This window comes from Candoia aspera, chromosome 3 (genome assembly GCF_035149785.1).
Source record: "Candoia aspera isolate rCanAsp1 chromosome 3, rCanAsp1.hap2, whole genome shotgun sequence".
Lineage (NCBI taxonomy): Eukaryota > Metazoa > Chordata > Lepidosauria > Squamata > Boidae > Candoia > Candoia aspera.
In genome coordinates, this window is record NC_086155.1 from 206,056,884 (window position 1) to 206,084,604 (window position 27,721).

The window sequence follows — 27,721 nt, forward strand, 5'->3', positions numbered from 1 at the left end:
AAGTTCTTAAGGTTCCTTCCCCGAAATTGCTTTGCAAGAAAGTCATTCTTTCTTAAGTACATCTTCCTGATGCAAGCTTTCCAAGCATTTCTCTAATGGCTTTGTACTTTTTACCCCTTAACTACTTGCTGGTAGACTAAAAATTACTCTTTTCCAGAAGCATCTTCCACAAACTCTTTTTTTTTAAAAAAATTATCTTCTGATGCAGAATTGTGACCGCGGAAAAACGGATGCTAGAACATTTTGCTCGATGCTGCTGTCTGTGCTATTGGTCTATTTGCAAATCTGCAGCCCTGGCAATTTTCTTTTCATCCCCATCCACAGTTTGCAGGGGATGCAAGGGAAAAGTGCTTCTGTCCTGCTCTGTTTCCTAAAGGCATTCAGCTGGAAGCCCAGCACACGAGCCACTAATCTGATCATGATTAGTAACTGTAACATAGTTACAGTATAGCCATGGTAATGCTGCAGATGTGCCTCCTGCAAATTCTCCAACGTGTTCTTTACCGAATGGAATGCCTCTCTTCCTATTTAGCATCTCCTTTCTGTTCATGTCATGGATTGACCTGCTGGGCCAACAGATGGTCGTGCAGCAACATGAGTGAAATGGAATAATTTGTGGAGTGAAACCATAAATACCCCCTCTTCTTTGTCGCCTGTCACTATTACTTTTTCTTCTTTTCAAGAATGCATTTTATTTAACAAGCAGGCAGTTAGACCGCAATAAGGAGACAAGTCAGCCCCATAGAGATCTAAGTTGAGGTCATATTTGGAAGGGCTCAACCTCTGTTCACACTGATTGACCGGGATGATGATTTCCCCAAATCTTGGTAAGTGTAAGCATCAGCTGATTTTTTTTTTTTTATTGCATTTCAGGCCATTTTAAAAGTGGTTCCTGCCCTTTCTCAGCTGCCTGAATTATATTCTCATCATTCTTAAGACTCTGTTCTGTTCTACCTATAAGCACACTGTTCCAGCTGTCACTGCTGGGGAAAAATTACACAGCGCAATCTTGTCTACCTGCAATGTGGTGCAAAGTGACACTGCCTGAAGCTTTATGGCTCTTTCTTTGAAAACCAACACACCAGTCATTGTTTCAAACAGCTGCACTTTCGAAAATCCAGGTCTGCAGCATTCCCACAAAACCTTCTCTCAGGATGAGGGTTTGTTCTGACAGTACGCATTTTAGTCCATCGACAAAGGACCCAACAGATGATGATGATGATGAGGAGGAGGAGGAGGAGGAGGAGGAGGAGGAGGAGCTATCAATTTGGTGTCAACTCTTAGCAACCATAGAGAGGTCATCCTCTCCTTCTCTTTCCTTCCACCTTTCCCAACATTATAGACTTCTCCAGAGAGCTGGGTTTTCACATAATGTGTCCAAAGTATGATAAGACCCAATAGGAGCCTGGGTGAAGCAACATTTTAGACCCCATACAATACTGAATTCTTAGCCTATCCAGCTGAAGGATCTCAGAAGGGGGATCTGAGAAGGCCTCTGCTTAAGCTTTAAGAGAGCTATATGTAACCCTTAACTGCTCCTCCAGACTCACTTGGACTTAGTTTCTGAAAACTACAGCCTATGGCCTTGTCTTCTGAGACAGAAAACATGAAAAAGCTGTAAAGTGAAATGCCTTCTATAGCGCTGAACTCCTTTTAATGGCTTAACATAAGACAGCCAGTGAGGTGTAGTGGTTAAGATGATGAACCAGGACTTGGGAGATCCAAGTTCAAATCCACCCTCTGCCATGAAGCTTACTCGGAGGCTCTTGGCCACCAACTGCAGTACATTATAATGCGGTATGCTTCATTAGGGCATTGTATGATTTGTGGAATAAGCCACTAAGATGTGGAAGCAAGCACCTTCAGTTCAAGGAAGGAAAAGCAGCTGGTAGGTCTTAAAGCAATAGTTCAAATTCCCTTTCTTATTTGGCTTCCACTATGCTCCTTACAAATAAGTTCTAAATATCTACTCACTGCAGCCCTGGCCATGCCAAAATATTGATGACTCCTTCCCCCCGCCAACGGTCACAAAGGAAGTCTCTAGAGGACTACAGCTGGTGAATATTGGTACTGCTAGCACAAGGGACCAATTCAGATTAAAGGGATGTAGAGGATCCAGTTGTTCATGCTCACCATATGTAAACGATGTCAAGGAGTTTTCTACAGCAGTTACCGTGATCCAAGCTAGCATCTCAAGTGTTGAGTCAAAACGTTGTCCCCAATTTTTCCATATGTACTGTATATATTTGGATGCATTTCTATCCCATTTTTTTCTCTTTGAGGGGAGAAGGCATGAGGCATGGGTCTTTCTCCCCCTGCTCCCCATCTTATTCCCACAAAAACCACTCTGTAAATTTGGTTTGGCTGGGAGAGGAACTGGGATAAAATCACTTAGTGGAGTTGCATGATTGGTTGGGTGAACACCTGAAGTTGGGTCTCTCTGGACCATCCAAACAAAGAAATCTGAGTTGTGATGTCATGACCGAACCCAGCTCCTTATGCATTGGCACATGACTTCATGATTCAAGAATGAAAGGGGGGAGTCTGCATCATGACATTGCAATGCATGTTTCATCAGGTGCTGTCCTTTACCCCCACCCCACAGATTCCCATGTAGACAGCATGCTAAGATTTTTCCCTCAAAACAATGCTGTGAATTCCCGGTGAGCTTCCAGGGCTGAAGCAGAATTTGAATTTGGATCTCTTCCATCCTAACTTAAGAGTGTAACCCATCCTGAGTCCCAATATTCTATAGTGGGTGCTCAGCAGAAAATTCCTCTGATCTGCTCCTCTGAAGCATTAAACCAGCTGGATGAAAGAGAGATGTCAGCCCAAGTAGATAGACCAGATCAGGAAGTCAATTCCACAGGAAGGCTAAAACTACTTTTCTTGAGAGTGGCTATAACAACAGAATCTTGCAAGTCAGATTCTCCTGTGCCTCCTCCCCCTTCTTATACTCAAGTGAATCAGGAAGGTGTCTGCCTGAGCCTCTTCTGAATGTTTTCTCATAGTTCTGGACTTAAAAAAAAGCACATTAGCCATCATGCCTTTTCCTAAGGATTCCCTCAAGGGAGGCACAGGACAAGGAAAACAATCTAGAGAGTGCCATATCTATCTTGCAGTAGTCCTCCAAGGAACTGGGGTGGGTGGCTGATATGAAGAGGTTGGCCAATACACTGTTTTTCCCAGACCTGAACTTCAGCCCCAAATTCACCCTGTCTCATGAGGTGGTCACCCTTGAATTTTGGTCTTTGGTTTTCAGCAATGAAGAATCTAACCATATTGCAGTCTCAGTGGCTGGGCCTCTATTGAAATAGTATAGTCTAGACCCCTCATTGACATCCAGGACCACATATGCATTTAAAATGTGGGTGAGGAGGAGAAAGTGACAACTTTAGGCCTTAGTAAAAAAAAGACAAGATGGTTCAAAGGCATCAAGGTAACTGACTGGCATGCAAATAAATGATGAGGGTTCAGTCAGAAGCATCATCATGCCTTTTTGATCAGAAGGATTTCTGTTCCATGATTCGATTTACTCAAAGCACCCAATTTCTTCCCTCATTATGATATCTACTGAGGTTGGTCCAAGAAATCCCATCTGCCCTCAGCCCAGCACCAATCACATTTTGTACTACAGCCTTGATGAAGCTGAGCAGATCTGTGTCAGGGTACAAGATCACCCAGGAACCTCACATATACTAACTTAGGCTCCACAGGGAAAAAAATGCTTCTCCTTTGGTGGGTAAAAGATGAACTAATGAAGCATTAGATGTTCCCCTATCCAATCCTGGATACTATACATTGTTTCTCAAAGAGATAGGAAAACAACTTTTCCTAAGCTAATACTGATCTTCATGTCAACAAGAATAAGGTGGTGTCCTTTGGTCCTGCTTGACTTTGACACAACGTAAATTATAATAGTAGCAAGAGCAGGGAGCGAAGGAATTCCTTTAATATATAGTTCAATATTTATAGACTGCCAACCCCAAACATACAAAGATGTGTTACAAATTATTCACTTGATTCCCCAGTGCTTTGCTACACCTTGTTAAAAAGCATCTGGAATTGCTTGGAGATCCTGGAAATTACCTCTGGGCCCCATCACAAGTAAAATAAACTTTGAAATGGCAAAATATGAGAAAATAGGCATGTTTATCCAGCTCGGTGAGCCCTTTTTAAACCAGGGTTGAACCTGAAAGGAGTCAAAAGGATTCTGAAGAAGCTCAGCCTCTTTCTACTTCCACTTGTCAGTTCTGAAACCTGAACCTGCCACTAATTGACATTTCAAGATAAATAATACAACCAAGCCACTAAAACTAACTCTGGCATTCTCATTTTTTAATCTTTCCAGCCAATTCATTACTGCTGGTAATAGCTACAGAGTAACAAGATTCCTTTTCTGACTTTGAAAGATGTGTCTGGTGTTTAATTCTTATTGATTACTCGGCTTAGAAAGTTGTCCTCAAGACCGTTGCCTGTAATCTAAATGTTCTCTTGGGGACCACTGAAATAAGAACTTATTTGTTGGCATTAGGGGATCTGAAGATCATTTAAAATCACAACTGCCTAATATTTCACAAGCACGGGGATATTAAACGGACCTTATTTCTACCCATGGTCCCTGCAATGAAACTTTGGCAGGAATTGTGTGCCTTGATCATGCCCCAGGGGAGAGCAGTTCTGCTGCCAATGTCTCTAAAAGCTAAATGCTGGCCCACATCAGCTCTAAGTGTTTCTATCCTCTGCACTTGGATGTATTGACTGATATCATGTCACCTTGCACTGTAAATAAATTACCCATTTTTCACATCTATTGTCACCTTGAAGGTATTTATAGAGTGCAGTCACTTCCCTGGCAAAGCCTCTTCTCAAGGCCACATAAATTTAGTTCTTCATTTTTGTTCGTGTCTCCTGCCCTGGGCTTCAAAGCTATTTTTGCTCCGTCATTTATTGAATTCATTCTCTTTTGATCTTCCTTAAACTGCAATGTGATCTTTAACAGGAACAGTGCTCTATAAAAATGCATTGATATGACTGCCTGACTTGGCAAACATAGGTCTATATTATAGAGGACTTCCTAGCTTCTCAGAAGGGTTAGCCCTCAAGGTTGTTCCCATCCACCCTGGATGCACAAAGATGATGGAATGTTGACATCCATTTTCTGTAGAGCCAGACCCAAGTTCAAAAATCTCCACCAAAAAAAAAAAAAATTGTGAGCCTAGAAATCAGGGGAAATTCTCCTTATTTCTCCATAAGAAAGTGGAATTCTCCAACCATTTCTCAAGGGCATGACTTCTTCCCTAGCAGTGACAGTAACTAAACAAGTGAAAAAATTCTGTCCAGGAATCTTCTCCTGGAATCAAATGGAAGCATGGACAATCCAAGAAGGATGCTGACCAGTGGAGAGAGGATGTCCTAAATAAATCCAGGAATACTACTGTACCTTCCCCAAGTGAGAATTTAATTAAAACTCTCTTCTCCTTGGAAGGAGTTTGAAAAACAAATCATTTCTCCTCCACGGTCCACCAGTGGTCCTGTTCAAGCAAGTTTAATCTACAGCACAGGAAGTAAGCAGATAGTTGCAACTAGGTCAAACTGAGATCACAGGGCCTAGAATTCCAAGCTATATATTGGACATGCTAATCAGGAACCTCAAGAGTTGTGATTCAAAGATTTCTGGAAAGTTCCATATTGGAAAAAGTGGGAGTTAGACCTCCATCCATCATGGCTCTGTAAATATGTCTTGCAATATATGCACCATAAATTTATTTATTTGTTTGTTTGTTTGTTTATCTATCTATCTATCTATCTATCTATCTATCTATCTATCTATCTATTTATGGGCATTGGTATAGCCACCCATCTCACTTAGTGACTCTGGGCAGTGAATATAAAAACAATCAAGAATGTATAAAAACTATTAGAAACAACCAGTTTAAATTAAAAAAAAAAGATCAAAACAAATAAAAAGCAAAATGGCAAAAAAACAGTGCATTCTGTTAACTGTCATATAGCCATCTAACAGGCTCCATTCCACCATGGTATCCCCAAGCTAGTTGACAAAGCCACTTTTTAAGGGGCTTCCAGATGGCCAACAGGGTTGGGGGCAACCTCACATGCATGCAATGTGTACAGCTGTTGTGTCCCAAATCTAGAACCAAGAAGTTTTTTGGTGATGGTGTTGGGCATACTTTAGAATGAGGGGCAGGGGAGACAGAGAGAAAGAGAAAGAGAAAGAGAGAGATGGATGATAGAGGGGATTCATTTAGAAAAGATGGTCTGAGTATTCCTTCTGAAGGAGTTGTGGAAACAGGAAACCCATGGTGCAAACCCTAACTTGTCTGAACTGATACTAACGGTCAACGGTACATCAGCAGTAGACTTCCAGATGATGCTTGAAATGACTGCATTTTGAAGCCCTTGATCATGTTGTCTGGGGATCAGGGAAGCTAAGGATAACTTAAGCTGTAGCCTTCAAAACATCTAGAAAATTATGGTGGTCTTATGCTTGTTTTTTGCAAATCTAATAACAACCTGTCTGAACCTTGGTTCCCAAATGGTTTTAGACAACCCATCATCCAAGAATCTTGATCTTGCTTATCTTGCTGAAGAGAAGTTTTCTTTTCTTCTGCCATCAGGGGAAGAAAGAGGGCAACAGGCCATTGTAGTATATGACAAGTATTTTCTCTTCCTCAATACTATAGTAGTGGAGAAATACTGCACATTGAGTTGTCCTGGAGAACAGCAATCAGATGCTCTCCAAGTTTTGATCTATACTTCCAAGCATCCTGAACCATTGGCAATGCTGGATGGAGATTATGGGAGTTACCAAGTTGACATCCATGGACATCTAGGATGGGGAAAGTTATCGTAAGCTGATAAAATGCACCTGAAATGTTTTTAATATTTAAACATTGTCTTATAAATGTAAGTTTCAGTTAACACCGGGCCAAGGGAAATTCAGTTTTGAATTTCCTATTCCGCTGTGAAACTCACTGGGCATTCTGAGGCCAACTCTACCATATAGGTTTTGTGGGGTATAGATGCATGTGAGTGCGTGTTTTGGAGAGCAACACATGGCCATTATTTTTTTGGAGGGAGTGGCATCTGGGTATAAAGTGTATCAAAATGAGCAAGATGGCAGATGTGGTATTATGATGTGGTTTTAAAAAGAGGAAGGCTTGCATCAGAACAGCATGCACATTATTTTGTCTGTTTTGACATCTCCCTGTAGATGCCCCTATTTGCAGAAAAAACACAATACAAATTCCCTCTGTGGGGAAATAACTGGAGGAGAAATAACCTGGGAAGGCTCTAGGGCGGGGCTATCCTGAACCTCTTCGTTTTCCCACTATTCCATCTCTGGACTGTGTCTCCTCTTCCTTTCTCCCCTTCTTGGAATGTGCTCCCTCATTCCTGAGAACCAGAAGCATTACTGAAGTCCATCACATCACCTCCCCCTTCAGGGACACATTCCATCACACAAGCTAACAAACACTAAACAACCAATTATACTACTGTTATCTTGTAAATCTATGTGTATGGTGCTCCAGCAATAAATATATTCTTTTTTAAGTTAGGAAGCAGACTTTTGCAAAACTTGGTCAACCATACAAAAGAAATAAATCAGAAGAAGGAACTTTCATTTCCACTCACAGTTTGGATTCAATAAATGCACGTAGCCAGCATCGCTGGATGAGACTGGGTACAGGGGGAGTGTTTCAACCTGACTGGAGAGATTTTCTGAAGTGCCCCTATCTCAAATAAACAGCCATTAAAATAACATCAAGAGTAACAAATACGGAGACAAGAGGCCATTGGTGATGTTTGAATGCTGACTTTGAAATCACATTGCTTGATAGATTCCTCCTGTCTCTCTGCATCCCCGGGGTGACAACCTGGACATCAGAGCTCTGAGTAAATTCTTGTAATGTGTTGTTAGGGCACTAATGGATACAATAATCACTTATATGATGTATGGTCAAAAGCTTCTTCTGCATAAAGGGCTATGACTCTTTCATTCTCCAGTTCACCCAGGTCTGACAGCTTGCATGGATTATCTGTGCCAATGAATGGAGAGCATGTAATCAACATTTCCTCTGAAAAAGAAATGGCTGGAAGGACAGAGGAATGGAGGTCATGCTCTGTAGGCAGGATCCTCCACAGAGGTGCTCATGTGGAATGTCAGCCTAACAGTCTTAACACATCCAGAAATATGGTTGCCTAGGGGTATACTCTGTGGTGGGGAGGGCAACTTGAGGCTCCCCAAATGGCAAATGTGCCCCCAGAGAAATGTTGAATAAGGCAGAAGATACAATCCTTTCAACTATGTTGTTTATCTGAAGGAACAGGTTCCTTAAAGTCAAGCTTGACTCATGGTGACAGGGACATGGCAATGCAGCTTTCTTGGAAACAATAAGAAAAATGGTTGGTTGTGGTCTTCTTGGAATTTCCTGATGTCTCCTATACAAGTACTGACCAGAGCTGACCCTGCATAGTTTCTGACCCCAAAGAAAGACAGGTAGGGGCTGCCACCTGGGAAGACAACCCTTAACTTAAGGCGATGCCCCTCCACCCCAATATATCAAGCAAACATTGCAGTGACTGGCTTGCCCACTCTATCGACCTAGGCTTGCCAGCTGTACCTAAAATCAATCCTACAGATTCTCTGCAACCTCCAGATAAATATGTGCATTCATCTCTCCATATCACTGCATACATACATATCTGTACAATTACAGATACCTGCCAGAAGGACCAACCCCCCACTGTTTAAACTTAATTGCCTCTAAGATAAGGTGGTCCATTTATAAAATTAATGGATCCTCCATCTTGTCTTTTATATACAAACATTCCCCTTTTCCTCCCAACAGAAGAGGAGAAGAAGGAGGAAGGGGGGGAAAGGAGGAGGAGGGGGAGGAGGGGGGAGGAAGCAGGAAGAAGAAGGAGAAGCAGGAAAGAGGAAGGAGGAGGAGGAGATGGGAAGAAGAAAAAGAGAAAGAGGGTTGAAAGAGCAATCTGTGAATGGGTGGAAGGGAATGGGCAGCTGTACTAAGAAGAAATGGAAAAGGAGTGGTGGAGGGAGTGGGGAGAGAAAATTGGCAAAGGGAAGGCTGGAGAGTGAAGAAAAGGGTGAGATGCCTTGTTGAGGTCTTTCAAAGCATCAGAATTCCCTAGCAAAGCAGCTCTCCCAAGCAGTGGCTGAACTTCAGAGCAATATCTTTGGAGGCATCCACTCACTGATGATTATTCCAGGAGAAAATCATCCCTACTGGGTAAATATGTTCAAATTTAAATTAAACCAAAGGTCATCTTTCCACCACCTCATCTCCTTTTTTCTGCTGCTCCCACTTACAGTATTTGGAAGCCCAGGAACAAAGTTGGAAGCGACAACCCTGTACGGATCAATTTGTGGGTTTCGGAGTTCTCTGTTGATTATGAATCCTTTCTATCCAAAGAGCAAAGGTGGTGCCTCCTTCTCCTTTCATTACAAAATCAAAGGGAAGCAGGGTGTTACAGTAGATAAACACAAGGGATACTTTCTAAAGTTTTCTAACTTCTTGTTATGAGAGGAGTTGAAAAGAGGATTGAAAAAAATATATATAAATAAATAAACAACAACAACAACTCCAGAAAGAGTGGAGGTATATCCCCTCCTCTTATGTGTTTCCCAATTAATTATTTGGGAGGAAAATGGCTTTCCTTCCCAAGGAAAACTGCTACTCCTGCACAGATGTCTTCAGGGGAGAGGGTCAAAATCTTCAAGATGGTGGGTTCATTATTGCAATGAAAGCCCCATTGCTTTTGCATCACAGGTATGTACAAAAGAGTCATGATTTTGATTGCATCAGCCATTTTCCAGATTTTGACCCATTTGCCTGCAGACATCCCTGCTTTATTGATAGGTTGGGGGAGGAGGTGGATTGGCCTTTTCTAATGCAAAGAGGTATTTCTCAAACAATAGAGTTGGAGGTTAAGGGGGGAAAAGAGGGGAGATGTTTTAGCCCCCTCCTCACTTCATTTCTCTAATGAAACAAAGTTTCACATAATTAATTGCTATAAAAAAAATAATAAAAAGCTGCCAAGGGTATTTTGCCTGCTACTTGCGTTTTGTTTTCCAGCTCCAGGTTTTGTATGCAGAAAACACTTTCCGTTTTGAAATCTTTTATTGAAAAATTGTTGATGGACAAATGCATAATGTGCATTCCTTCCCGTCTTGTGTGCATCCCCTGGGGAATCAAGAATATTCTTATCTCTGCTCTGTGGTTGTTCTTCCAGCATATTTACACTGTGAGTTTCACAAAGAAGGCATCATTATGTCAATAAGAACAATTTAAGCATTAATGGGATGGTTATGGGCAGAAAATATATTACTTTGTGCACCATTAAAAGAAAGGTAGGGACATATGTCATGGAAATGTTTCTATTATTATTTTTCCGTCTTCCAGAATATTGTATTTGGAAGAGACACACCGTAGAAGAAGATGAGAGTTTATATTAAGTAGCAAAAAGAGTAAGAGGGCATGCAAACATTCATGGGGGTGCTAATACTGAATTATTTCTTTGGAGAGACTTGCCTCCCCTCAGTCCCAATGAATCTAGTTTATTTCAATTCCAGATGGGAAAGTCATTCCCCATCTCACTTTGGCTAGAGACGCCCCACAGAAAATCCAGGAATGGGTTCTCTTCCAGTTTTAGACCTTCTGTGGAGCTTCTCTAGCCTCGGGGTCATACTTCTAAAAGATGTCCATCCGTAGACCTATGGATAAAGTGTAACAGCTTGTCCATGGCTTGTTTTTCCAGCAGCAGAGGATGTGATTTGTCTCCCTAAAAATGGTGGTGCTCCTCTCTCTAGACACGCTCTCTTTCAGATGCTTCCAATAAAGTTAGATAACAGATTTCAGGCTTTTCTGGAACACTTTGGAGAGGTCAGTAAACTTTAAGATGGGTAAATAATTCCCATCCATAACTATGTGAGTGTGTGGAAGAGAGAGAGAAAGCAGGTGGGAGCATCTCTTTGATCTTGTCTGGGCTCAGAAAATAAGAAGGGTCGGACTGGGTTGATACTTAGGAGCCCACTGGGTAATTCCAAGTCTGTACAAGCTAGAGAGAGAAGACAAATTAGAGGTGGTTATACGTCTTTCTTCAAGCTATGGAAATATTCTATCGATCACCTCTAAACCTCTGAGATCTTGGACCCTATCTGCTTGAAGAAGCATGGCAGTCCTCTGAAGAAATGAAATCAAACTCCATCTCAGTGTCTTCAGAAGCCCTTTATGGATAGACAGTCCATTTTTCATCTCTTCTTCCCTATTGGTCCATACAACCACGCTCTCCACAGGCCTGTGTGAAGCATTCCCACAATCAAATCAACATTTGCCTTCCCTTCCAGAATCTGAACAGTCCATTAGCTTCACATATTTGACAGCATTCCTACCTGAGGAGTTAAACACCAGCATTTAACGACACCCCAGGAGCTCCATTAAGGGGTGGGCATGTGTGGGCTGGAAATCAGAAATTTGAGACAGGCAAGCAAGAACCAGCAGCCAAGTTTAGATTCAGGGTTCTTCTGGCAGCTGCGACCAAAATTGCCGACGTACAGCAAAAAATGGGAAAGACGTATAATCTCACCTTTTCCAAAGAATAATTTGTTCTCTACTGAGCCTTTGTGTCAATGTTCCATACTTCTACTGAACTTCTTTTATTAAGCTACCACCTTTGTGAGAAGGCCTTCAAAAGAGCAGGCAATTCCATCGGGTTTGAAATTGCTATTTTTCTCTTCTGCACATTTCCCTGAACTATATTTAATTAGGATTCAAATGGTGCCCAGAGAGCACTTAGAACTTAGAGGAGTTTATCTCTGGTGGGGTTTTATTTTAACAAGTTAAATAGCATGAAAGAGGGATCTATGCAAACTTAGATTTTTAATGGTGAAGCGAGGCTGAGGGTCGGCACACGCTCGCTTTGAGCGCTGCAAAAGTGATGTGAACAAGAAAAATTAATAGTAGCAGGAACTGAAATGAATTCCGTATGAACACACGCACATTAACTGCTGCTGAATTCCAGAAATGCCAATTTGACTTACCTTTATTAATAATCTCTAGCTCTTCCAAGTACCTCCCAGAAATTCCTTTCCTTCTCTGTTGTCTTCCCCTTCTACTTCCCTCAACTTTGCCAAACAAAATCACTTTTTCTAATCCATCAGCCACTTGTGTCCCGTGCCGAAAATAGGTATGTTTCTGCTTGATGAATGCTGCTTCAAGGGAACAGCCAGCCTTGTTTTGGTTCAGGACTAATTAATTGCTTCTTTCTTCAGACCATTTTATCTTCTTCCTTGCAATCTTCCTTATGGTCTAGGTCTTCCAGCTGGTGGACATGGTTACTGGAAAGACTATGGTTTTAACTCATCTGATCTTTGTCCTTATCCATCATGAACCTGTCTGAATTTTTCACTGCCTTCCACTTTGGGTTTAGTCTCCAGCACACAATTCATATATATATATAAGAAATGAGAAATAATTCAAGATGCTCAATCCTCAGTGTGGAAGGTAGATGTCTTTAAGAATGCTTATTATGAGACAATCCGAAGCAGACTAGGGTGGTTGTCAATATCCCCTTGAGTATATTTACACTCAGCTGACCATAAGGCATGGAGGTCATTCAGTCATTGGCAAGGGGCATACAGCTAGTTCTCACTTAACAACCACAATTGGGATGGAATTTAGGCTGCTAAGTGATGCGGTTGTTAAGTGAATCAAGAAACAATTTTACAACCATTTTTGTGGCAGCCGTTAAGCAAATCACATGGCCGTTAAGCGAACCATGTGGTCGTTAAGCAAATCGTGCAGTTCCCTATTGATTTTGCTTACTGGAAGCCAGACAGGAAGGTTGAAAATGGTGATCATGTGACCCCGGGACGCTGCAACCATCGTAAATGCACGACAGTTGCCAAGTGCCTGAATTGTGATCACCTGACTGCGGGGACACTGCAATGGCCGTAAATGTGAGGAACGATTTTAAGTCAGTTTTTTCAGTGCCTTGGTAACTCTGGATGGTCACTAAACAAACAGTTATTAAGTGAGAACTACCTGTACCTTCCCAGCAGCATGTTAGGGCTTGTCAAAATTGGGAAGATGACAAGTGCTGGCAACCCAATCCCCGCACCATTTGTGCACAAAGACAAAGGGGATGGGGCTTGGATCACAATGTTACACTCAGAATCTTGCTGATTTTAACCTTTCCCACAGACAATCATGCACCATCAGCAGTAGTATCTATTTCAATGAACACATAACTAATGTTTTTTGGGGGGCAGTTGGGGGTGTAATCCCCTCCTGAGATCCTGAAAAATGTGTGTATCACGTTAGACAATAGTAGACTAGATAGGTGAGTAGTTTCAGATGATACAGGCCAGCTTTCCATGTCTCTGAATGTACAGAATCATACAATCTCAAAATAATTGTATCGGGTGTGGCTACTGAGGCCATCTAGTCCAACCCCCTGCTCAAAGCAGGAATCCAAATTAAAGCATCCCAGACAGATAGCTGCCTGGTCTATGCTTGAGCAGGTCCAAGGAAGAGAGTCCACCAAAACCTCTGGATCATGGTTTCTACTGGGGAGCTGCTTTTGCTGTTAGGATTTTTTTTTCCTCACATCTGATTGGAACCTGCCACTCTCTAATTTAAATCCATCATTCTGCATCCTGCACTCAGAAGCATGGAGAACAGGTGTTGGCCTTCTTCTGTGTGACAACCTTCCATGTATTTGAAATATGTTATTATATTCCCCCTCTTAGTTATCTGCTCTCAAGGCTAACACCTCCCATTGCTTCCATCTCTTTTCACAGGGCCTGGATTTTCCCTCCTCTGATCATCCTCTGAACCTTTTCCTCCAAATCTCTCACATGCAGTGGCCTCCAGAACTCAGCACAGAAGGGTGGAGTCTAACTAACCAACACATAATAAAATGGGACTATTCTTTCTACTGTTTTCAGACTTAAGTTTCTGTTAACGCAGCCTAAATCTGTATTTCCTTTTTTTATTTTTTGGTAGCTACATCAGACTGGTGACTCATATGTAATCTCTCATATATTCCAAGATTGTTTTCACAAGGACTCTCCCCAGATCAGGTATACCCCACTGGGCACCTACATGTCTGATCTTCTGTGAAAGACTTTGCATTGTCCCTGTTAGAATTTTCAGCCCATTTCTCTAACCTGTCAAGATTGTGTTGAATGTATTTCTCACTTCAAGGGAAATTTTTTTAACTGTGCTTTTTATGGATTTTTATGATAACACCTAGAGTCATCCTATGAGATAGGCAGCCATATAGGCCCTGTAAATAAATAAATTAAATAAATAAATCATCTGCTTCTAACTAATATGCTTCTGGGTCCAATTCAAGGTGTTGGTTATCACCTTTAAAGCCCTACATGGCACGGGTCCAGGGTACCTAAGGGACCGTCTCCTCCCCATCACATCAGCCCCTCCCACCCAGTAGTGCAGAGAGGGCATGCTACAGACCCCCTCTGTAAGAGAATTCCATCTGGCGGGGTCCAGGAGGTGGGCCTTCTCTGCAATAGCCCCTGCCCTTTGGAATATCCTTCCCCCGGAAGTGAGATTGGCCCCCTCCCTCCTGGACTTTAGGAAACAGCTAAAGACCTGGTTCTGTCATCATGCCTGGGGCGGGAGGGAGAGTAGTCATTCCTGGGGATGGCTAGTCTCATAGAAGGACCCTGCCCTGCCTGCAAATCGCAGAGAACTTCCTGCCATCGGGGTTTTTTATCATATGTATTTTATTGTGCATTATAGTGTTTTACAGTTTTATACTTTTCTATTTATGTTTTATTGTAAACCACCCAGAGTCCCTTTTGGGAGATGGGCGGTGATAAATTTGATTAATAAATAAATAAAATAAATAAACAATATCTAGTGTTAGTTCTGCATTTGCGACCATCCTTATGTGCTGCTAACTTATCTCCAGCCTCATCTATTATCCTATGAAGATTTAGAATATTTTGTATTTCAGGCTTTGTTCTGGGGAAGAATTATGAGAAAAGGCTGTCAGTCCCTTCACAGGGAAGGAACAAAAGAACCGAAAATATTTTTTGTTTCATATAAAACTTTGTAGAACACAATCAAGAAGGAAATGAATGGTTGACCAAGGAGCTTGAAAATCATTCTTGCATAAAACTCTACTTACCTGCTTCCTAGTTCTCTGCCCCACTGGAAACAGAGCTTTGGACTTCTCTGCAATTTTCTGCCAATCAAGAAATAATAATAACAATAATGACAATGGAATCATAATAATAACAACAACGATAGCTATTACCACAACAGCACAAACAGTATCATTGATCAGAATCGAGTTGAGATACCTTAGAATTTGTTTACAGTACTCACTTGCTTTTCCCCAACAAATAAAGAGGGAAAAATGAGTCAACATTATGGGATAGCTTTGAAAGGACAGGCTTTTGAGAAAGCTGTTGTCATTTAAATTTCAAGAACAGGGTTTCAAAAGCAAATGCAGCACTGAAGAAAGGGACAGCTGTGAGTGTGAGGAAGTGCCAATTTGCCACTCACATCAGGGCTCCCGATGCCACCAGGCCATTTGCAATGGATCATTTGGGCACATTGAAATGTATTACACAAAATAAAGATACAGGGGGAAAATCACATGTTTTGCTCCAGGGACTGCACAAATGGAACAAAAGAACCTGTTATTGCTGGCTGAAATAGTGGCCTTGTAAAGCATAAAGCCTCCAGATGCATCAGCATGACTTGTATGGAACCTGGGGAGCTTGAGGGAAATAAACCCAGATAAAAAGCCAGGATCTTTACATTAATTCTCATAGAGACAGAGATGGGCAATGCCCAGGGAGAATTTAGTGTCAGAAGAAAGCAATCCACCTTCTAAGAAATCAACCAACGTTTCCAACCTTGCACTCTGAAGACAAGGTGGTCAAGGATGGTCGTGTTATCTCGGATGCCAGCAGTTAAGGTCCATCCCATCCTGGGGATAACGGAACGGGGAAGCTGCACATTCAGATCGAATTTCATTACCAACTTTTGATGGTTCTCCCTGTCCCAGGTGGGTGGGTAGGACCAAGATGGAGAGAGAGGGCCAGTCAAAACCAGAAAACATTTTGCTGCCGGTAAGAAGTTCTGACCTTAGGCTTACTACCTAAGATTGCTACTATACGTCAGAAGGCTCTGCAGCAGCTTAGACCACATGGTTAAAAGAAATAATCCAAGTATGATAATATTGGAATGGACAGACGACCGTTCTTTCCCTACACTGCCTGCTTCACAACATAGAGCCCTGGCTCACACTGGCAATGAACTTACGGTTCTTAGGGTGGAAGTGCAAAACTAGGGCCCATGGGCCGCGTGAACCCAGAAACACTTCTTTGTTTTTATGGTGCAGAGGCACAGTATGTGCAGGAGCAGAAGGGGGCACTTTTGAATGAGTTACAAAGCTGAGAAGGTAACGGCACACGATGTTGTGCGGCAGAGTAAGATGTCTATTTCGTCCTTGCACACACACATCCGTGCACACACACACACATAAACCATTGAGGCCCCTTCAGGCCCAGTTGCCCTCTACAGGCTTTTGGAGTATGGCCCTCCATAGCACAGTAGAGGTTCTGCATCAGATTTAGGATGATACGTTAAGCGGGGCTGTGATGTGCATAGGACTGTCTAAACTGTCCCTTAGAAGTGAGGTGTCAATAAAAACAAACAAACAAATAAATAAATAAGCAAGCAAGCGAGCAGCAGGCAATGGACTCCTCTGTCTCCCAGCATCTTTCCCATCTCTTGTACCTTTTGTATTGTCCCATATCGTTGAATGGCATCGGAAAGTTGGTTCTTCAGCCGGTCTAGCTGAAGTCGTTCTTGCTGCATGAGACAGAGAGATAGAGAGGGAGACACGAGGAAACACCGTCAGCACCTCAACATCCTTTACCCTAATATATACCATAATCCTTTAGCATAATGACCGCAGGGAGTCCCTCCTTAGGGGGGAGATGGGCGGTGATAAAAAATTAATAAACAAATAAACAAATAAATAATCATACAGAGATAAACAAAGAAACTGTTTATCTTCAAGATGGGAACTGGAATCCCCCTCCACCTCTGGAGGTCCATGTTTTGGTGACTCCTCCATTTTGTTCAAGTAAATGTCTACTAATGAGGTGAATTAATCAATGCAGGTGGTGAGGATACCCAAATAAAACTGATAGCAGGACCAGATTTATTCACACAACTTTGTTCTTTGTCTAGGATGTCTACTGAGAAAGTTTTCACATAATCACACGTCCAATCAAGAACAGCTATTTTTGTAGGCATCCTTCTCCTGGGTAATTATCCCCTAATGGTTGGTGCTACCTGGCTCTTTTGACCTTTAGAAGACTAATGGGAGGCATTGATGATTAGCACCCCAGAACAGGACTGGAAAGATGCAAGTCTCAACCTTCTAGCTCACAAGCTTTCTGGTTGACCTTAGTCCAATAAGTTTCAATCTGAAATCAGCAGGATGAAATATGTAAGGGCAGGTAAGGTTATTTTTTAAAAATAGAACCGATGATATAATAAACACAATTTTGCTACGGAAGTCTTTTGGGATAGTTCAACAATCAAATGTCTCAGTGTGCTTTTGCGGCCCTTTATTTTTACGGACAGGTGGGTTTTTAAATTGATTTCCATTTGGCAGATGCTCATGAACCACCCTGAGGATCTTCCTGGGCCAAATCTTCCCTGATCTGAGCTCTCATCACACAAATCCTCATTACTGGTGAATAAGATATGACTAAGATTTCAGATTTCTTTGTTTAACATACCATGGAAAGATTAGAGAAGTACACGATGTTCCCCTCCTGGCACAGCAAGCCCTCAAGGGCATCTCAGTGTGTACCATACACAGATGCTTCATGACACATGTTGCCAATGCAGTTGCCTGGATGGTGTTCCCAGACCAAATGCATAGAATTATCGGGCAACCCGTTGCCAAATGATTGAAGGCATAACAAGGATGTACCTTCTCAAGACAAACAGAGAATTTCATTTGCAGTGAAGCTGGAGATGAATATGGGAATCAGAAGGGCTATCAGGGGTAAACAATCCTTTGGTGGCATGTTTGGGAACAAGACAAATCAGCACTTTGATGGAGGGCTATGGTGGCACAAATAAGGATCCCATTCCAAGAAGATAGGGCAGTGGCACGTTATGCCAATGGATTATTAATTCAATCTTTATAAAGTTTAGTAATGATTTTTTTGGCCTCATTCCCTGGCAACGTGTTGTCCGAGTACTGAGTTTAAGCACAGGGACGTGTTTCAATTTTCTACATTAGCCCTATTAAACCTGCAGTGGTCATCAATCTCAGATCTTCAGTTTTTCTGCAACTCCCATAACTTCTGGCCATTAACCATGCTGGCTAGGGCAGACATTGGATGCAGTCTAACAACATCCAGGCAGGCAAAGCTGAAAAATAGGAGTGCATAAAATATTTTACCCTGAAATGTTCTGCATGTATAATCCTGCCAAACACCTTGGTTTATGGGCAAATCTCTTGACCTGAGCATAAAATGGGCTGGGAAGGGTTCAAAACAGAGCTATTTGAGTCACTTCCATGATGTGCAAAATGGCCTATTTTCAAACCCCAAACAATAGTTTTGCCCTTGAAACAGGACATTTCAGGGTATTTTGCACACATAATGTTTTGACAGAATAATTTTACACATCCTTGTTGGGAACTTTGGAATTGGGACTCTAGTTTCATAATATGCAGACCTGCACACATGTACATTAGCCAATCAATATATTGAAAGCGTAACTTGGTTCCCATAGCACCATAAATCTGCTAGACTTTCAGTCTCACAGCATTCTCTTCCTTTGTTTCTGTGATAGGTTAATAAAGATATCCTTCTGAATTTGCAAGCTGACAAACACAGCTGTAAATAGAATTCGCATTCAGACTTACATTTGATTTTTCTAGAGAATACCGATCTGTATTACAGTTGATTTTTCTAGAGAATACAGATGACATGTGAATTATTTAGAAAGTGAGGTGGACTCTTATCCATTGTTATTTTGATATTTTGACACCAACAGCAATGATCTAGATCAGCCATTCTTAAGCTGAAGATATATAAATAGCTCTGCAGGTATGGTGGAGCTACAAGTCTCAGAATGATCATTAAGTATGACCAGTGATGGTAAATTAGGTGTGTGTGATTCCAACATACGCCTAGGACACCAGAATGGGAACTGCAGTAGAGGACTTTCTCACCACCTGTTTTTCAGTCTGAAGATGATGAAGGCTAAACCTAGAATTTTTGAATGGGGTGAGCAGAAAAAGGGACATGGGGGTTCCCACAAATAGCTTGGCCCCATGCAGTGTAGAGTTTTATAGATGATAACTAATATCTTCAATCACATCTGGATGCATATTGTTTGTCATTTATTTGCTCAGTCGCTTCCGGCTCTTCGTGACTCCATGGACCAGCCCACGCCAGAGCTTCCTGTCGGTCGTCAACACCCCCAGCTCCCCCAGGGACGAGTCCGTCACCTCTAGAATACCATCCATCCACCTTGCCCTTGGTCGGCCCCTCTTCCTTTTGCCCTCCACTCTCCCTAGCATCAGCATCTTCTCCAAGATGTCCTGTCTTCTCATTATGTGGCCAAAGTATTTCAGTTTTGCCTTTAATACCATTCCCCCAAGTGAGCAGTCTGGCTTTATTTCCTGGAGGATGGACTGGTTTGATCTTCTGGCAGTCCAAGGCACTCTCAGAATTTTCCTCCAACCATGATTCTATGATTTCACCACCAAAATGAGTCTCAATATTTTGCTATTAGCAAATACTTAGAATATAAAGAGATGAAGTCTTTCACAATTTGTTGTTTGTTTGTTCAATTTATGGATTGCTTTCTGCATATAGATATTTATGCATTTATTTACTTATCTATCCATGCCATTAATTCATATGTTAGTAGGAAATCAATATTGGACAAGGCAACAAAAGAAACTATACAAAGCAGAAGCAACATGATCTACTGATTCTGCAGGCTGACAATGTCAATCGTGGCTTCTAACCTGGCTTATTTTGTCTTTCCTAATGAAATTCGTAACTCTCATCCAGCTTTCAACAACAACAACAAAACGAAGTCTTTGTTATAATTGTTCTTTGAATTGCATGAATAATGAATTAAATTCATGAACCTCAGGGTCAAAGCTGGTTTGCATCCTCCGGATCTATGAAAGTAACCTAATTTTCAAATGGTTCCCATGATAACACAATGTTGGTACAGAAGTAATCAATGGAAATCCAAGTAGCTTTTAATATCTGTACTAAAACCAGTGGTTTGTGGGAACAGTTCAAAACTAACCTTGAACTAAACGTTCCCAGTGAACTTTCTGCTCAGGTAAGTGGATGCGAGGGCATTATTCCGAGACCAATATGTGATATTATCTTTTTCTCCCATTTCTGACTGTTAAGAACATAAGTGCGTAAGCAATGTCCTGCTGGATCAGACCCTTGACCCCTCTAGTCCAGCAGTCTGTTCTCACAACTGCAAAAGGAAGCCCCTGAGAGTCCCAGCAGATGGCCTTCAGAGGCAGTCCCACTGCCATCAAGGCTAAGAACCACTGATCCCCATAACTTCAAGCCAGACAAGCTGGTAACCAGCATCACATCTCCAGGCAAAATGTTCCACTGTGACTGTAAGCAATCTCGCTCCCAATCCCAATCTTTCACGCAGATGCCCCCTGGGTAATTCCTATAGCCAACAAACGGGGTTCAGGAGAAGAAAATTAGCAGATGAAGCAAGAAATATTGTTACTACGAACTATCCAACATTAACATCACAAAGGCTGTGACAACAAATGCCTTGCAATTTCTCCAGCATTGTCTTCCCTTGCCAAAGATCCTTCTATTTCTCTAGCTCAGGCTCCAGCAGTTTAAAAAGTGAAAGAAAAGACATGAAATCAGATACTGCAGAAACAGTCCAATAACTGGGAGTAGGATTTTATCTCTATAAATCTATCTCAGGAAAATTTACTTTGATGAAAGTTTTGATAGACGAATATTTTACTTATGTAAATCCATCTCAGGAAAGTATACATTGATATAGAGGCTTGGGACGAGAATATTTTATGATTTGTGAGAGAAAAGGGTGATCTCTCAGGTTATCTGCCTATAAGTATCTGTCAAACATGAGATACGCACGATGGTGTAAATATTAGATTAAGAAGAATGTAAGAGGCCAAGACGTGCTAAAGATATTTCAGGTATCTGAAATGGACAATTCAGCCTATCCTTTTTCATATCATCATTCCAATAGCAGAGTCTTACAAGCTTTGATACAGTAATGCATTCATAACGTGACTGCCACTGCTGCACCACGTTAAAGTACCTTTAGACTCCTTTGACATGACTTTTGCCAGCTTTAAACTATAATAGAATTCTGCTTTAATTAAAACAAAACAAAGCAGAAAAAGACATTTAGTGACTGAGAGGAAGATTTAAAATTAAATGCTATGAATTTAAGACCACAACGTTTGATGGTATATTTCAAAAATTCCTGAAATATGCCCAATAACTATTCAGGTCATTGCTGAGTCAAATCAGAGATGTGAAAAAGGATTTTTAAATGTGAGGAATTTGCTCAAGTCACAAAACTGTGTCCCAGAGGACATTCATTAATTTTTAAGGTGTCACAAGATTATTGATTGTTTATGTTCTACTTCCATATCATATCCTGCTGAAGGTCTAATGTATCTTGATTGATTTAATTCTCAGAGATGATTTCTGATTAAGAAACACCTCTTTTTCCTCCAAACTCATGAAGGAAAATGGGTTTGAAAAGGACTAGTTGTAAAGTCGAGAAATGTTGCTCTGTTCTGGAAAAGGATCATAGAGCCTCAACAATAAGTGCTCAACAGGTCAGCTTACTTTGCAGACGGGAGAAAGAATACAGGATTAACATTAAGATTTGTAATTATTTAAGAGGGGGAGGAGGGGGAGGGGGAGTTTCTGTTTCTTTGTTTCACAAACATCTGTTGTTGTTTGTTGTTGTTGTGTTATTATGGTTGATCGCACAGTCAACCAGATGTTTAGACTGGATTTGGCATTTTTGTCTACCTATCAAGTCCTTCCCAAGGACTTGGGATAGGCAGATGTTGTTGTTTGATGGTGTCAGAGGCATCGTCGCAGGACGGAAGCTGTTCCAAGCGAAGCTGCCTTTTGCCGTTGACCGATGGCGATTCTGTCAGTGCCGATGGTGTTCAAGGGGTGCTCCAGATGTTTTGGAAGGGCACCCAGGGCGCCTATTGCTATTGGTGCTACCTTTGCTTCCTTTTGCCACAGTCGTCCTACTGCTATTTGCAGTCTTTGTGTTTTGTGACTTTCTCCAGCCCTTTCTCTCCTCTTCTGCCGTCTCCGGGTTTTACAGCGTCCACTATCCAGACTGTTTTGTCTTTCCTCTCAAGAGTTGTTTAGTCTGGGGTGCTGTGTGGCAGGCGCTTGTCTGTTTGAATTCTAGAGTCCCAGAGCACTTGAGCTTCTTCTTCATTTTCTATTAGTTTGTCTGTTTTCCAGCCCTACCAGTTCTTGCTTGCAGGCAAGTGGCATTTCTTGCAGATATTCCAATGCACCAGTGTTGCTACTTTGTCGTGCCATTGTTTGTAATCGGTCTGTGTGATCTTCTTGCAGCAGCTAACATGGTGGTTCACTGGTTCTTCAGCTTCTTTGCAGAGGCGGCATTACTATTACTATTACCGTTACCATTATTCAGTAGTAATGGCAGGAGTACTAGCAGAACATGAGTTGATTGCAGTTTAATTTTTCCTCTTGTAGTTTTGGCAGTTTCTGATGCTGACAAGTGCAATAATATTACAGGGTCAGGAGCTGTTACATTTTAGTCCTTTATTTTTATTCCTATTTTTATTACTTCTTGCTTTGTAGTAGGACATGGTGGTTGTCTTCATTGGCCTCCCCACTGGGCCCAATTTGTCTCAGCACATGACTCTGGACAGCCAATTTCCTACATCTTGATAAAGGATTTTGAGATAAATAAGAAAGCATTTGTTTTAGTGTATTTCTCTCCTGCTTTCATTTGGCCATTCAGTGATCTCACAGCTTGCTGTGTCTATAGGGGAAGACTTGGAGAAGAACCCCCTCCACTGTAATTTCTGTTAGCACATTTTTAAAGATCATTGCAAGCTTTCTTCAACATCTTTTATTTGGGTAAATAGCTTCTTTAATCTCTGTTCCGGGAGGCTTAGTAGGGTCATTACATGGATGGGAGATCAGCAGGCTACAAGCTAGCCTGGAGAGTCAAGAAAATGTCCTAGCAGAAGACATTTCTTCCAAGTGCCCAGAGCTGCTGTGGGTCAGGTGGCATATAAATGTAATAAGAAATTAAAAATTATTTTTTAATAACGTGGCAAACCACTTGTGTACTGTTGCCAATAAAATGGCATGGCTACATCCAGGAAGCAAACTCAATTTGAGGGCATCTTTACCTTTTAGCAGATTTAATCTAGTTTTCCACACATTTGCACTCTTCAGGTCTCTTGGAGCTAAAAATCTCAGAACATCCTAAGTAGTCAGGCTGGCTAGGAATCTTTGAAAGAATAGTTTCAACGCATGTGGAGGGCACCAAGTTAGAGAAACTTGGATTCAGGTGGTAACTACAGGCTAGGAGGAAGGCATTGGTGCTCTCAAAACCTTCATGCATACAGAAGAGTAGCAGAATGGCATCTTCATAGTCAATGAGATCACATTGCACATAACAGGAGAGAGAGAGAGAGAGAGAGGAATGAAATGGTAGAGTTCTCAGCTATTAAAACAGATTCCAGATTCCAGATATTTGCACGTGGTCTTCTTTTCTTAATGTTCCCTGACATCAGCCTTCTTGATGGTCTTTAGATACATAAGATTAGAACCCTTATAAGCTCCCATACTTACAGTTCTTTTTAGTAAAGTAAAGGTAAAGGTTTCCCTTGACGTAAAGTCCAGTCGTGTCCGACTCTAGGGGGCGGTGCTCATCTCCGTTTCTAAGCCTTGGAGCCGGCGTTGTCATAGACACTTCCGGGTCATGTGGCCAGCATGACGACTCGGAACGCCGTTACCTTCCCGCCGAAGCGGTACCTATTGATCTACTCACATTTGCATGTTTTCGAACTGCTAGGTGAGCAGGAGCTGGGACGAGCAACGGGAGCTCACCCCGCCGCGCGGTTTCGAACTGCCGACCTTCCGATCGGCAGCTCAGCGGTTTAACCCGCAGCGCCACCGCGTCCCTACAGTTCTTTTTAGGAGTGGCTTAATATACGCAAATTTGACCGAGAAAATTGAATTTTCAGAGGTTTAAGTATAGGCATCCAAAGGAGAGGCAAAGGATGATATCATAGCACCCACCCCATGACTTGAGAAGACAAGTTTGAAAGGGCATTGTGTGATTTCCTGCTCTGGGGCATCCTGTCATGTACACTTAGACATCCAAAGAGACACTCTGTCCTTTTTAAGTTGACAGCAGAACCCTGAGAGCAGGATAGTTAGCAGAACTTTCCCATAGGCAATTTTTGCCCATAAGAAAAAGGGGAGGTACTTCTGAGTCAGCAAAGAAGGTGGAGGAAGGAGTGATGGAGATTAATGACCAGTAATCCAAGACAGATCTAGACAGCAATGACTACTGAAGGTTTCTTGTGGGTTTCAGGAGAAGCTGGAGGAGACTCTCAGAAGTTGAGCTGGGTGAGATCCAGGGAAAAGCAATTAAAAGGAGGGGCTGTTGAGGGATAGATCTACCCAGCACAGATGGTCTTTATGGAGGAGAGTGAAATGGGGGGGGGGGAGTCCATCCCCTGCCAAGAGGGAGTGACAGAAACAATTCCAGCTATCTCTAAGAAGGAAATAGGAATAGAATAAAGAAGTATCAATGCTCGTATTTAGCCAACACACTGACAAAGTAGGCTTTATGCAGGAAGCTTTGCTTTGGCATTGAGAAAGAGTTCATTTTAAAATTGCTCAGTGACCTCCTTCTAATTCACAAAGTGATTTATTACATTATGGCCATTGTTATCAGTTTCAGGTAGTGGAAAGCTGAGTAGGAGGGCTTTGAAAGGAATACAGCTCAGATATGGAACTAAATGCTTGTGTTGCTTTATTGTGTATGTTTTGATAATCAAAAAGAGAAAAAAATTCACAAGAGATGTGTCTCCGTTTGTGTGCTGCCTCCTGAAAATTCACAGAAGCCCTCGAGACAGTTGGAATTTGTGTTTTAATTGTCATTTTTTGGTCATTGCAGCTAGCTCTGGATGCCTACGTGTTTAAAAACAGAACAAGCTCAACTTCCTTTGCAAAGAAAATCTCACTGACCTTGGTGGCTGGCTTCACAGATCATAATATAGTCTGCTATGTGAAGCCAGCTATCCTAGTTTGCACACCAGTTACCTCCTTAGCATTAGAAATGAACCAAGTCACTAGAGCTTCTTATAAAACTTCAGTTAGTCCAGGTTTGGGCAACCTTTTGATGACAAAGGACATCCCTGAACATTTTAGAGGATTTCAAAGTGAGTGGTGGTACCTCTCTTATGGATTTTATGTGAATTTTATGAAGAGTTTGGGGGCTGTCTTGTTCTTCTTTTGATTTACTTATTTTCACTGTAATATGCCTATTTTGGGGCTTGATTGATTAAGTGCCATCTAGTTGGTGTCAGCTCTTCTGGACCACACAGATCTTTTCCAGGATAAATGTTACTACACCACATTTTTAAATCTGGCATGAAAATGTGCCTTCAGGTTTCAGCCGATAAGATCACAGAGGGCTCTGATGGTTGAAAAATTTATTGAAGACCTCTCTTGTAGGTTGTCCACCCTTAGCTTGGTGCAGATGTGAACCCAACACTGAATTGCTCTGGAAGTCACACAAGGTTTCACTTGAAACTCACTTACCCTGGAAGAGCTTCTGATGCCCTCAGACATCTGTCGGATAGCGCTTGTGCATGTAGTGATGGTTTTGTTGGTCTCCTGTTGAGTTGTGTGACTGCAAAAAAGTAAACAAAGAAAGGTCAACATTTGTTAGGAGCCATCGAGTCAGGCTCAATTCCAGATAACTGCTTGGAACAATGTCTGGGACATACTGATCTCCCATCCTGTAATGCTTCCAGAAAAAGTCCAAATGTTAGTTCAACAGCTACTTGTAAAAACACAGACACAAGTTCACTCCTAAAAGTACAGTGTTCCTTTCAGATTTCAGTGCTGGAAGACCATACTTCTATCCATTGGCTAAATTTCCAGATCGCTCTGTTCATATATAATGTTAAATACACATTTGCTTCGATTGGTTAAATACACACTCAGGGAAAAGCGAAGAACGGCTGCCGATTTTTAAAAGATGATATAAATGAGGTAGCGGCACCTAGCTGAGCTTGGTTGATCTCAAAAAGCTGAACAGGGGTGGGCAAGGAAAGAAAATCACCAGGTCAAGTGAAAGCTGAAAGCTGAAAAAAACATCCCAAAAGAAGGGATGGCAAACCATCTCTATTCTGTGCCAATAAAATAATGGAGGTACATCCTTGTAGTGACTAGATGTCAAGCTGAACTCAAAGGAAACTTTACATTCTCATGTACCAGTGAAATTCAAGATGGCAGACATAAACTATGCAATGGAAGCCCTACCCCTCTTTTAACATGCATAAAAAAAAAGAAGAGTGGGACTTTGAACCCAGGGTCATGGCTGCCACTTTGACTTTTTTGACACTCCTTCCACACAGATGCCCCTGGGGCTTGCCCATTCTTCCTCTGGCCGATATTCTTGGAAGTAAATAATGGCAGCCGCCATCACTACTTTTGCTCACCAAATGAGAGATTACTAGGAATTCTTCCTTGACTTCTCCCCCTACTTTAAAGTCAAAATCAGCCTGGGCAGATAGCAAGTTGGATCAAGAAAAAGCCCTTCCTAACACAAAGATTCACTTTCAGTAGGGAAAAAAAGCAGCACAGAGGAACTCCTTGTGACTCTTAAACAAAAGTTCTTTCAATGGAGACAGAATTGGGAGCTCCTTGTCAATGGTGCGTGCCACTTGACAAGAACTCCTGAGAGTGACAAAACAAGGGACTCAGATAGAAGAGCTGTCCCGTGATCAAAAAAGAAACACACAGCAATTTTATGCACAGTGCCCAGCAGCCCTATACATAAGAACTTAGCATACCAGGAAGATAATGGCTATTCAGCCATACAGCAACCCTTCAAACACGTATTATTGAATTAACAAGGGGGGAAAAGGGGGAGACAGAGGGGGGGAGTGAGAAAAGATTAGAGCCATGCTTTGTGCATCTGGATGCCAGCCAAAGCATCAAAGATGGAAACACACCATACAGCAGGTTTTAAGAAGGCTTTCTGACCTTAAAAGATCTGGAAACATGGCCTTGGTTCAATAACCCCTGTGGTCTCTTTTTTTATTCCTTGATTGTTCCAGCGGTTACCGGACTTGCTGTTTCAAGGAGGCATTGATTTAATTACTTGGTTTAAGAAAAGCAGACTGCATTGCACTGTGTTCCCAGTTCAGGCTGCTTCGTGCACATTTTTGTTAGGAGAATGCCTAAAGGAGTAATTCAGATCCCGCAAGTAGGGCTGGATCCGCTTGATTAACAAAAGTTGGTGTGGGGACTTCAATGCATGGTTTAAAAGAGGTTAAGACATATCACTGATGAAAGATGCAA

General features: G+C 41.8%; 1 protein-coding gene across 3 annotated transcripts in view; it reads right to left on the minus strand.

The window, feature by feature from the left end:
• TSNARE1 (t-SNARE domain containing 1) overlaps positions 1–27,721 on the minus strand; it is a 209,151-nt gene that overhangs the window by 113,387 nt on the left and 68,043 nt on the right. For all 3 annotated transcript variants that reach the window (XM_063300282.1, XM_063300281.1, XM_063300283.1), the window contains exons 4-6: positions 25,952–26,042; positions 16,824–16,898; positions 15,202–15,258 (exon numbers count right to left, since the gene is read on the minus strand). In XM_063300282.1, the coding sequence (XP_063156352.1) occupies positions 15,202–15,258; positions 16,824–16,898; positions 25,952–26,042 (223 nt within the window). The remainder of the gene's footprint in view (positions 1–15,201; positions 15,259–16,823; positions 16,899–25,951; positions 26,043–27,721) is intronic.